The sequence below is a fragment of the Eschscholzia californica genome, unplaced genomic scaffold (assembly GCF_041429995.1).
Source record: "Eschscholzia californica isolate CP2 unplaced genomic scaffold, dmEscCali1.0.p SCAF_4, whole genome shotgun sequence".
Taxonomy (NCBI): domain Eukaryota; kingdom Viridiplantae; phylum Streptophyta; class Magnoliopsida; order Ranunculales; family Papaveraceae; genus Eschscholzia; species Eschscholzia californica.
This window is the reverse complement of record NW_028238461.1, coordinates 12,044,491-12,056,505: the sequence shown is the minus strand read 5'-3', so window position 1 is coordinate 12,056,505 and position 12,015 is coordinate 12,044,491. Positions and strand designations below refer to the sequence as shown.

The 12,015-nt window shown below is 35.3% G+C and overlaps 2 protein-coding genes across 3 annotated transcripts; both read left to right on the top strand.

Annotated features, from left to right (window-relative positions):
• The first annotated feature begins 1,199 nt into the window (after nt 1-1,199).
• Nucleotides 1,200-6,694, top strand: LOC147542751 (cysteine-rich receptor-like protein kinase 46). Of its 2 annotated transcripts, none has more exons than XM_086673001.1 (8): nt 1,200-1,761; nt 1,877-2,192; nt 2,668-2,781; nt 3,893-4,020; nt 4,130-4,340; nt 4,462-4,696; nt 5,059-5,209; nt 6,343-6,694. In XM_086673001.1, exons 1-8 carry the CDS (start codon nt 1,339-1,341, stop codon nt 6,682-6,684), a joined length of 1,920 nt encoding a protein of 639 aa, XP_086529127.1. In that variant the 5' UTR covers nt 1,200-1,338; the 3' UTR covers nt 6,685-6,694. The 2 variants fall into 2 exon arrangements, with proteins under 2 accessions (XP_086529127.1, XP_086529126.1); XM_086673000.1 differs by having other exon boundaries at nt 1,258-1,761; nt 2,656-2,781.
• A 2,116-nt stretch (nt 6,695-8,810) lies between these two features.
• LOC147542750 (uncharacterized) lies at nt 8,811-11,348 on the top strand. The gene is made up of 2 exons (XM_086635334.1): nt 8,811-9,228; nt 10,009-11,348. The coding sequence occupies exons 1-2, from the start codon at nt 8,811-8,813 to the stop codon at nt 11,346-11,348; spliced, it is 1,758 nt and encodes a 585-aa protein (XP_086491460.1).
• The last annotated feature ends 667 nt before the right edge of the window (nt 11,349-12,015 follow it).

The window sequence follows — 12,015 nt, the reverse complement described above, 5'->3', positions numbered from 1 at the left end:
AAGGCCCTTAAAGGGCAAATTACTAAACAACCCCTAACTATTACATATATTATTCTAACACTCGGTACTTACTAAGCTTGAGCGTACATCTACAACCCAGTCTCTGGACACTCTTGCAAGAAACGCGAGATTATTACAATCCCCCAACTTCAGTGAAGAGTCATCCTCGACTCTGATACCACTTTGTAACTCACCAAGCCTTAGCAGTTGTCGATATTGTCCCCGCTTTAACCACCTCACACATGTACGGATTTTGTTCTTGGCGAAGGCACCACAAGCCTATCTCTTAGGCCTAGACACTTGAGAGAGTGTTCAGAACTTGGGCTATAAGTGTGTACTCAAGATTAGTCAGTGTCTAGGCCTTCTGAGTGGGCTTGTGGAGCCTTCATTAGGAGCAAAGTCATGTATCTGTTCGGCTGGAGTCTAAGTACCAGACAATATTAGTAATTGATAAGATGTGGGCTCAAAGTAAATGTTTAAGCCGAAGCCAACACAACCGTGTGGCCTAGTTTGGTTGGAAAACGTTTTATTTCGATAAGTTTGGCTTGACTGGTTCAAGCTGTTTTCGTTTACCCCTAGTGGTGAAACGAGCGCGACTCACACAAAAGCAAGAGGTATCATGCCATGCCCCCTAATTCTAGCAAGTGGGCTGAGTAATGTTTGTTTTGGATATCGGGTTTGTTTTTGGATATTGGGTACTGTGCCTTAAGCGTCCGAAGAGACTTGAGCTCACAGGCTTTTCTGTATTCATATATTAATCATAAGGTTTCATGTCTTATTCGATTAAGCCAATTAGATTCAGACAATGAGAAAAATACAAACACCATCTAAGTTTCTTTCCGTACATGATTTGCATCCAAACTATTTGTTTCAGAATCAATCTGTAAACTTGAGGACCGGATCAATCATAAAATTAGCAACAATGTTACTTGGCCCAACAAAAAGTGAACTGGATGGCCCGACAAGACCAAATTTGCACATGACGTATCACAACATCAACAATTCTGCTTTGCCGGCCATCCGTACCATGCTTTGTCGAACAATTCCTGCCATATTTTGTCAGGCCAAATAGCATTTTCCTAAAATATGTGCAAGAATAACTTTGTTGAATAACAAGATCCAGATAATCATTTCAGTTATCGAAACTTGTTATACCACTTTTTTCTCTATAAATTCCTAAAAACAACCATAAAAACAAAGAACAAATTTAAAAAAATATACACCACAAATTTCAAAATTAACTTAACCAAACAAACAAAAATAATCAAAAGAAAAAAAAACACACCTTTTGTTAATTTTCATCTTTTTCTTTTTCTCTTTAGATCTGCCTGAACTTAAATGGCAGATCTCTTGCATCTATTATTATTCACGATATCCATAATACAAATTTGTTTAATACGACTAACAAATGCAGATGCAAGAACAGAATTAGTATCGAAAAGTTGTGTTGATGGGACATTACAAAATGGATCAGTATTTCTAAGCAATTATTGGGAAGCTAATGAATTAATGAAACATGAAATAAGTATTAAGACTTTTGGATCGGTATCAAAAGGCGATTCACCGGATAATGTGTTTTTAATGGCTCAATGTTATGGTGATCTTTCGGAGGAACAATGCGAAGAATGTTATTCGGTTGGGTCTAATTTAATCCCTAGTTGCTTACCACATCCGGGCGGTCGGGCTTACCTTGATGGTTGCTATATTCGTGCCGATAATTATAACTTTGATCAAGAGATTTTCTCCTCCGAAGACGATATTGTAAGTAATTTCACACAAAAAATGTAAAATATTGTGAACTCAACTCCTTGATATTTGGCTAACAATTTTGTTATTTTCTTGTTTATATCTTCGATTTGGTTACGAAAAAAAAAAGATATGTGGATCGGGGAAAGATGAGACGGGCTCATATAGTGATATGGTAAGAAGTGCATTGTGGGAGCTGATTGACAGAGCAGCAAATAGTGATGGGTATGCAGATGGATCAAACAATAGGAATAATGAGACAGTGTATACCCTAGCTAATTGTTGGAAGACATTAGAATATCAAGCTTGTTCTTCTTGCCTAGAGAGTGCAATGTCTTCTGTCTTAGCTTGTCTTCCTGCCTCTGAAGGCCGGGCTCTCAAGGCCGGTTGCTTTATTCGTTATTCTTCTTATTCGTTCATTAACAACTCCAAAGTTTCAGCCTCGGGTAAGTAAGTATTTCTTCCATTTAATCATTCTTTTCGTTTCTTTTTCAAATCTCAAGATGATAAGCTCATAACGACAGTGAGAACTTAGCACTAAAAAATGCTTAGTGTTCGAGTGGTGTTTGTTGGTGTCACATCACTCTTTTATCGGTTTAATTTGGTTACTCCAATTCAACAATTAGAGATTTTCCTGTAGATTAATCTTATGGGCGACTAAGACGACTAGACTATACGATTAGAAGAGGTGTGATTGACTAATAGAAACTGTATCAGATACAAACACATTTAAGATGTCATAAACCCAAAATCACACCAAATTACGGAAAGTTTCTTTTTTTTCGCCATAATCTTTATATAACATTGAACCTTTATCAAGGTTATCTTTTTAGATGTAGATATATTTACGAGTTTTTTTACGAGTTTTTAATCACTTAGGTACATTGTAATTTTTTTTAATTTGAGAAGACAAAACTACAGAATTCATCATATATGTACTTGCTTGTACTACGCTTGCCGTGTCGGCCATTTGGATCGGGGTTTTCATGGGTAAAATTATCTACTCGCGGCAAAACAATCAACCTCGTTCTAGAGGTAATTATTATTGCTTAATATAAAATGTTTGTATTAAGAGCATCTCCAATGGTTGTTCTCCAAATGCCCCTCCAAATGAGCATCTTCTCTAAATTTGGAGCTCACTTTTGGAGGGGCTCTCCAATGGTTCCATCTCTATCCACTCCTTCAAAACATTTACTACATTATTTTAATCTAACATTTAAACAAAAACTCATTTACTACGTATATAGTAAATTAAAAAAAGACATAATAATTATATTGAAAATCACTAATATATTAGAAAAAACAAATAAAAAAAAAAGATTGCATGAAAAGAAAATTAAACTAAAAATAGATAAAAAAGAAATATACATTGCACTACTTAAACTTAAACTTCTTCATTGATATGGAGGTAAGAATTTATATGGAACATCTCCTCACAATGTGAATAACCCTGAGAATGAGACTCAACGTTTTCAATAATTTTTATCTCGACACAGGAAGATTAGAGATAATCAGGCTCATTATGCGTTACGAGATGCTTTGATTGACCATTTGTGGGCAAGAAACGGTGAGGCTTCACATAACTGATTAATCTTTAAATTGTTAAAAATGTTTGGAAGAATTATCGTAGTTTTCAGTTTAATTTGTCTTAGTTTCGAGTTGTACTATCTATTTCTATTAATGAAAATTTAGTTATGTTAATCTTTATAAAACAAAATTACAATATATTTTATTTTTATTAATCAAAATATATGTTGAAATGAAACTTAATTAATACAAAAAAAAAATTAAAGCAGGGACTTAAAATGAATAAGTAAGAACTTATACAATAAATTAGGACTAAAAAAATAATTTAAAGGACTTAAACTAAACACATAAAAACAAAAGGAGCAAATAAAAAGTCCCTTCTCATATGGAGAAGTTGAATAGTGCCCCTTCATGTATGAAGAAGTACTATTCATGGTTCTTCAAATTTTTAGAGATTTGGAGAACCATTGGAGAAGGTTTGGAGCTCCATCCCTCCAAAAGTTGTACTTTTTGGAGGGATAGAGCTCCCATTGGAGATGCTCTAAGCATTTTTGCCATTTTATTTTCATTAATGGTATTATACTTTTTTACTCTAGTTTTTTCTCACTCAATTATGAAGGAAATGAGGGGGATTTGTCATTATTCAAGAGGAGTTTGAGATTCAAATACTCAACCATAGAGAAGGCAACCAACCACTTTAGTGAGGCCAATAAACTTGGTCAAGGAGGATTTGGTGAAGTATTCAAGGTATAGTTTAGGGAAAAAAATTTTTCTCTACTTTTATTATTTCTTTTTTCATGTTTTGGGTATTTGACAGTACTAAAAACCGAGAAATTGATTTTGGGCATTGATATAGGGTTGCTTAGGAGATGGGAGAGAAATAGCAGTAAAACGTTTATTCGTAAGTGCTAATAATAGAGCAGAAGAAGTTTACAACGAGATGAACGTGATAAGCAGGGCACACCATCGGAATCTCGTTAGGTTCCTTGGGTGCAGTCTCACGAGCCTTGATAGTCTCCTTGTCTACGAATTTCTTCCCAACAAAAGTCTCAATTTGTTTCTATTTGGTAAGAAGTATTATAACCACATTACCCTTTTATCATGCACCTATGTTATTCTTACACTTTGCTTACATTATCGAGTCTGATTAATTCCTGACATATAACTTGATCGTTGAAAAATGTGCAGATCCGGAAAAGAAGAAAGAATTAGACTGGAATAAAAGGATAGGAATAATAAAAGGAACAGCTGAGGGTTTAGCATATCTTCATGAGGATTGTGAAGTAGTTGTTGTTCATAGAGATATAAAGGCAAGCAACATCTTATTAGACCTAAAATTTAGACCTAAAATTGCTGATTTTGGTTTAGCCAGGTTTTGTTGCACAGATGACAACCCTGATGGAGTTGCCATTGCTGGTACATTGTAAGTACTTATAGATGTTTGCTTTGATTGACTTGTGATTTTACCTATAGTCCTATCACATGGAGGGATCCAGGCGGGTCCGCATGGCTTTGGTCAATTATACCTACGGCCAACCCGCATACCGTTCTCTTATGTGACACAGATGTTACCCTACGTACAGATTTTTTGTATGCAAATATAAATTTTCGAAGTTAGATCATGTATTTGCAGTTTTGGATAAGAAAGAAGAGCCATGGTTTCTACGAAAAAAGAGCCATGAATCTAGTATAATGAGGAGAAACTTACCATTTTTCTTAATTTATAACTTATATAATCTTTTAATAATTAATAAATTAAAATGAACATATTATGTCTTCGTATAGAGGATATATGGCTCCAGAATACATAACTCACGGCCAACTAACGGAGAAAGTGGATGTATTCAGCTATGGTGTCCTATTACTCGAAATCGTCACCGGTATCCAAAACAACAAGTTCACTTCAGACGAATCTCTTGAGACTCTAGTCACTCGGGTAAGTGATCCTAATAATCTTAGTTGGTAACATTAATTATTATATAATGGATTTTTCTAATATGTGCAATTGGTGATAGTTTAAACTTTGGGTTAATTCCGTTTTAGCCCCCGATTTGTGACCAACTGGCCGTTTTGGCCCCTAATTGTGTCCGGCAGTTCGTTTTGGCCCCAAAAAATTCCTAAATGGCCCCAAATTTTTTCAACCTCCCAATTCTACCCCCATGGCATTTTTGTAATTATTTTTTTTTCTTTTTCTTTGTCCACCTCATCTAACAATTGACACATCACTTTGTCCACCTCACCCTTCTTCTCCGGCGAAAGGTTGCCGGCCGGAATAAAAAATTCCGGCCGGCCACCTTTACCAATTTTTTTTTTTTTTTTCATTTCTCTCTCTTCTTCATCTCCTTCTTTCTCTCTCTTCTTCTTTCTTTACCTCTCTCTCTCTCTCTATAACTCCGGCGAAGGGGCGGAGCCCCTTCGCCGGAGTTATAGAGAGAGAGAGAGAGAGAGGGGAGATGAAGAAGAGAGAGAAGAAGAGAGAGAAAGAAGGAGATGAAGAAGAGAGAGAAAGAAGGAGATGAAGAAGAGAGAGAAAGAAGGAGATGAAGAAGAGAGAGAAAGAAGGAGATGAAGAAGAGAGAGAAGAAGAAGAGAGAGAAAGAAGGAGATGAAGAAGAGAGAGAAATGAAAAAAAATATTTTGGTAAAGGTGGCCGGCCGGAATTTTTTATTCCTGTCGGCAACCTTTCGCCGGAGAAGAAGGGTGAGGTGGACAGAGTGATGTGTCAATTGTTAGATGAGGTGGACAAAGAAAAAGAAAAAAAATAATTACAGAAATGCCATGGGGGTAGAATTGGGAGGTTGAAAAAATTTGGGGCCATTTAGGAATTTTTTGGGGCCAAAACGAACTGCCGGACACAATTAGGGGCCAAAACGGCCAGTTGGTCACAAATCGGGGGCTAAAACGGAATTAACCCTTAAACTTTTAGCTAGATGACAGGTGTATCTGTTCAACCAATTAGATAAAATTGAGCATTTACTTGTTAAAAGTGGAATCGAGACCAGAAATACCCTTAATTATAGTATCAACTGTATTAATTTTATAAATGATATGTCAATCACAATTGTGCAGATGTGGAAGCACTTGAAAACGAATAGAGTAATGGAAATGATAGACAAAGACATGGAAGTAGAAGACGAAGAAGAAGTAAAGAGGATAGTTCAAGTTGGATTATTATGCACTCAAATGTCTCCATCTTTAAGGCCAACAATGAAAGAGACCATTCAAATGTTAAAGCATAAAGATAGACATTTACCTCTTCCTTCGAAACCTCCTTTCTTTGATGAATCTTTAGGAAGCTTAACTTCTATTAAATCTTGTGATCTTCGTGATTTTGATATTCATGATCATCAAATAGATGATGTATCTAAATCTCATTCTTACACTTCTACTAATGATCATCCTAGTTCATGATTTTCTTATTTAGCTCATTTTTGTTTCAATAACAATGTAGATATCTAGGTTAGCTATAACTAACCATTAGAGACCATGTTAATTTTTTTTAACTTTGATATCTGTCCAAATTTAAATTAGTTGTCTAAAATTAATACCAATTTATGTCACATTCGATATTTATCTACTTCTTCTCCATCTAATTCATCTGAAAATACAATACTAATTTAAATTAGTCAGACTAAATCATGGCCTATTTGAGGGGGTGGACCAATGCTCCCTCCTAGTTCAAAAATTGAGTCAAGGTTTAAAATTGAGTCAAGGTCAATGGAGATGATGATATGTCAAAAATTGCTTTATTGAACATTTTTTGATGGTTGTTATTGTTTTGTGGACCCATCAAAATCAATGAAAGTATAGGAAGGGAGTTGAAACTTGAAATGGGCCCGGACCATCTTCTAGGGGCATGCCATTATCCACTAGAAACAAACCCACCAGCCACCATCACCATTACTAGTGGTAGCTGAGTCATCTTTTAATTTTAGATTGATGGAGTCGCATAAAAACGTGGGCCCACGTCCACGCGTGCCCACATCCTATTCGGCCATAATAGTAGTTTTAATTAGTATAGGATTAGGAAGTTGCTTTAATTTAATATTTCTTTATTTTAAAGTTTCTATGTTTGAGTATTTTATTATTTTAGGAATCCTAATTTGAGTCTATCTAGGAAAGTTTGTTATCCTATAAAAGGAGATCTAGTCTATTTTATTATGCAGATTGAAGAGAAAACCAAATCAAAGTTTATAGTTTATTAAGTTTATTCAGTTATTTTACCGTTCTTCCTTTACTTTATTTATCGTTTTTATATTTCTGCTGCGTCTACATCAAGTGGTATTCAGAGCCATTTTTTTTAACCAATCACAATGGTTAATCCTACCGTTCCTACTACAACAATCAAAGAGAAGACAAACTTTTGCCTCCGAATGGGACAACATCAACAAGAAGTTATCCTCGGTTACAAAATTGGAAGAAGCTTTCGAAAATTACAAGAAGGAAAATATGGAAAAATTCGACAATATCAATCATCGATTCGATCAAGTCAATGATTCCATCATGAAGTTATCTAAACAACTCGAAGGCATATGTAAGTCTCCCTCTTCTACCACCACTCCTTCATCTTCTACTTCAATTCAAACATCATTACAACAACCACCTCCAACCACCACAAACACAACCGTTGACACCACCACACCAACTCCAACACCCCTATTCGGTCACACTATCACCAACCCATACCCCAGGGGCGTGCAGTGCCCAGTGCGGGCAGGGTGCCCACACTGGGCCCACCACCCATGTGGGGCCCAAAATTTTTTTTTGGTTTTCAAGTTCAATGTTTGGTAGTCTGTTTTATAATTATGCCATTTTCAATTAAAAAATAAAAAGGGAGTTTGAAAAAGTCAAACTATAAAAGGAGTTAGTATATATATATTTAAGTAAGTATGGGGCCCACTTTCCACTAAAACGCATTTATTTCTCTCTCTCTCTATTTTCCTTCTCTCTCTATTTTCCTTCTCTCTAGGTTGTTACTATTTTTATCTCTACTTACCTTTCTCTCTCCGTACTAGTTCTCTCTCTGGGCTATTTCTTTCTCTCTCTAGTTTCTTGTTTTTTATTTATTAGTAGGTTGTTCCTATTTTTTAGAACCGGGCTTAGACGGCAGACCCTTAGTCGGTTTAGATATCTTGTGGCATAGTTAACTTTCTTTTTATATAAATTGTGGGTGTAAAACAATTTTTTCATTATCCTACTTAAGTCTTCTTCCAAATTTATATAGAAGTTGAAATAATTGCATCAATATCACCGGGTAATTTATCTTTTTTTCTATTTTTATTTCTCTTCTTGTTATTTAGTTGTTATAATTTGTTTTTGATGAAACTAGGCAATTACCTTAATTTATTAGCTACTAGAGCAATAATTCATTGTGATTACATCAGTCGCTTTAATTTAGTCGTTATAATTGCTATATCAGATTAAGTCTTTAGTATTTTATTTAAGAAATATCCAACTGGGTATACGATTTTATATTTCAATAATTTTTATTATATTATTATTATTGATAAGCTATTTTATTCATGTAGTTATAATACATGGCACCAAAAAAATACAAATCTGGGAATTTAAAAAGGCAAGAGAAAAAAAAAGAAGAAAAATTGATTCAATCACAAAGAGGAGCTCTTGATAAATTCATTATAAGAGAACAACAACCGATTTCGACTGAAGAGGCAGTAGCTGAGCAAAATAATGAAGAATCAACTGAAGTCCGCGTTGAAGACGTAAGTAATGGTGATCATAATATGGTTCACGAGGGGAGTTCCGAAAACGTGGATGTTGATGAAGAGTTTGACGGTGGTATTCCTAATCATGATTTGAATGAGTCAGTTGACGAACCAACTGATGAAATTCCAAATAATATTTATGATCCGAAAATTTGGGACTGTCTTGCTGGAAAATGGAGAGATCTATTAGTTGAAAAAGGTCCAATTAGAGACTTATCACTAAAGAAAGGTCCTAAGGATAAGGCAAATAGATGTTTTTCGTCAAAATTTTACACTAGACAATTACCAAATGGAGAAAAACATGATAGAATTTGGCTAGTGTACTCAAAAGATGTCGATAAAGTTTTCTGCTTTTGTTGCAAATTGTTCAAGAAAAAACTCTCAAAAAATCAGTAAGCAAATGATGGTTACGGAGACTGGAGACATCTTAGTGAGAGGCTTAAAGAACATGAGCTTAGCAGTGACCATATATCTAACATGGCCACCTGGATTGGATTGCAGCTTCGATTTCAAAATAAGCATACCATTGATCAAGCTATACAAGACTCAATTCAAAAAGAAAAAGATCATTGAAGATTCTTATTGCAAAGGTTGATTTCAATAGTAAAATATCTTTCGAAGTATAATCTCGCATTTCGTGGAAGCAACCACAAGATTGGTCAAGAATGCAACGGAAATTTTGTGGGTCTTGTTGAGATGTTGGCAGAACATGATCCATTGATGAAAGAACATCTTCGTCGAATTCAAGACAATGAAATTCGACATCATTATCTTAGTAATCGTATTCAAAACGAATTGATTCAATTATTATCTTCTAAAGTTAGAGATGCGATTCTTAAAAAGGTGAGAGAAGCAAAATATTATTCCGTTATACTTGATTGCACTCCTGATGTCAATCACCAAGAACAAATGACTTTGATTTTGAGGTGTGTTGATATGTCTGGAAGTCCTGTGAAAATAGAAGAATACTTTGTATAATTTTTTATTGTCAATGATACATCTGGATCAGGACTCTTTGAAGAGTTACAAACAACATTAAAGACTTTAGATCTCAAAATTGATGATGTGCGAGGTCAAGGATATGACAATGGATCAAATATGAAAGGGTGCAAACAAGGTGTACAAAGAAGATTTCTAGATATAAATCCACGAGCATTCTATACTGCATGTGGTTGTCATAGTCTGAACTTAACTCTCTGTGACATAGCTAATTGTCATGGTAAAGCGAAAGACTTATTCGGAGTAGTGCAACGAATTTATTCTTTGTTCGCGAATTCTACAAAGCGTTGGCAAATTTTAAAAGATAATTTGAAAGGTGTTACTCTGAAATCATTGTCGACTACACGTTGGGAGAGTCGTGTTGATAGTATTAAGGCAATCATAACGCAACCTCTACAAATTAGAGAAGCTTTACTTCAACTTGCAGAAAGTGACACTGAACCTAAAATAAGTAGTGAGGCAAGATCAATAGCAAGATTTGAATTTGATAATTTTGAATTTTTACTAAGTCTAACAATTTGGTACAACTTGTTGGTAGCGGTTAATAAGGTAAGTAAACGTTTGCAGACGAAGGACATACATTTTGACGTTGCTATAGAGTTAATAAAAGGTTTGATTGATTATCTGAAGAAGTATAGAGAAACTGGATTTGAAGAAGCCATGACTGATGCTAAGAGAATGGCTATTGAAATGCAAGTTGACCCAGTTTTTCCTGAGAGACGTGAAATTCGTCGAAAAAGACATTTTGACGAGACTGGTGATGGATCATCACAATTAGTTCCACCATCAGGTGAAGAAAATTTTAGAGTTCATTATTTCATCTTATTAGTAGATCAAGCTATTGATTCATTAGAGAGAAGATTCGAACAATATCAAGTATATGAGAAAAATTTTGGCTTTTTGTTGAGACCGGAAAAGTTAAGTGAGTATGGTGTTGAAGAATTAAAATCTTGTTGTCATAATCTTTCAAATAATTTGAAGAAAGAAGAACATTTTGATGTTGAACCAGACGACTTGTTTGTGGAGTTGAAACTCTTGCAAACTATTTTGCCAGGAGAGATTACAAAATCTACTGATGTATTAGATTTTTTGAAGAAGATGAATTGTTTTCCAGCTAGTAGTATTGCTTACAGAATTTTATTGACTATACCAGTCACAGTTGCATCAGCAGAAAGGAGTTTCTCAAAGTTAAAACTCTTAAAATCATACTTGAGATCAAGCATGTCGCAAGATAGACTAAATGGATTAGCTTTGCTCAGCATTGAAAGTGGGTTCTTAGACAAGATTGATTACGAAGATTTAATTGATGATTTTGCTTCAAAAAATGCAAGGAGAACAAATTTCAATTAACATTTTTTTGCTTCAAATACTTTTTAAATACATTCTGAGTTGATAAATAAACGATCAATTATCTTTATAGTCAAATTATTTTGAACTGTTATCATTTTGTGTGTAAATTTTTTTATATTTTGATTATACGAAGGGCCCAAATTAAATTTTTGCACTGGGCCCCCAAATTCTCAGGCACGACCCTGCCATACCCGACTGCAATCCTACCACCGATTTACACCAACCCTACACCACCACTCTCACCGGTTTTACCATTAACATACATAAACCCTACAACCGTTCCAACCACACCACCTTTCTCCTTCACCGATCAACAAACATCAAACCGACCCGAGTCGTTCTCTCACCAATCTATTACAAACCCGAGTATAACCCAACCATGCCCCTTCCATACCCCTCGGCAATACTACTCACCAAACACCCTTCCACTCGAGACTCACCAACCAAACCGCAACCTCGAATTCTCAAGAACCAACATTGAAACACCCACTCGCCAACACTCTCATGCCGTATCTCCCCACCTCACACCAAACCGAGGTACCTCTTCTTCGAACCACCGAACCGAAACCCACCACCCCTTTCATCACCAAGAACCGGAACCCATCACTCACCACGTCCAACGTTTTTCCGACAACTACCCACCTTCTCGAACTCGGCTAACCGAATC

Excerpts from the sequence above, each read along its gene's own strand:
- LOC147542751 (XM_086673000.1), top strand. The coding sequence starts at position 1,339 with ATGGCAGATCTCTTGCATCTATTATTATTCACGATATCCATAATACAA. Across the intron at positions 2,782-3,892 it reads CAATCAACCTCGTTCTAGAG|GAAATGAGGGGGATTTGTCA; the intron begins GTAATTATTATT and ends TCAATTATGAAG. Across the intron at positions 5,210-6,342 it reads TTGAGACTCTAGTCACTCGG|ATGTGGAAGCACTTGAAAAC; the intron begins GTAAGTGATCCT and ends ACAATTGTGCAG.
- LOC147542750 (XM_086635334.1), top strand. The coding sequence starts at position 8,811 with ATGGCACCAAAAAAATACAAATCTGGGAATTTAAAAAGGCAAGAGAAA. Across the intron at positions 9,229-10,008 it reads AGACTTATCACTAAAGAAAG|GACTCTTTGAAGAGTTACAA; the intron begins GTCCTAAGGATA and ends CATCTGGATCAG.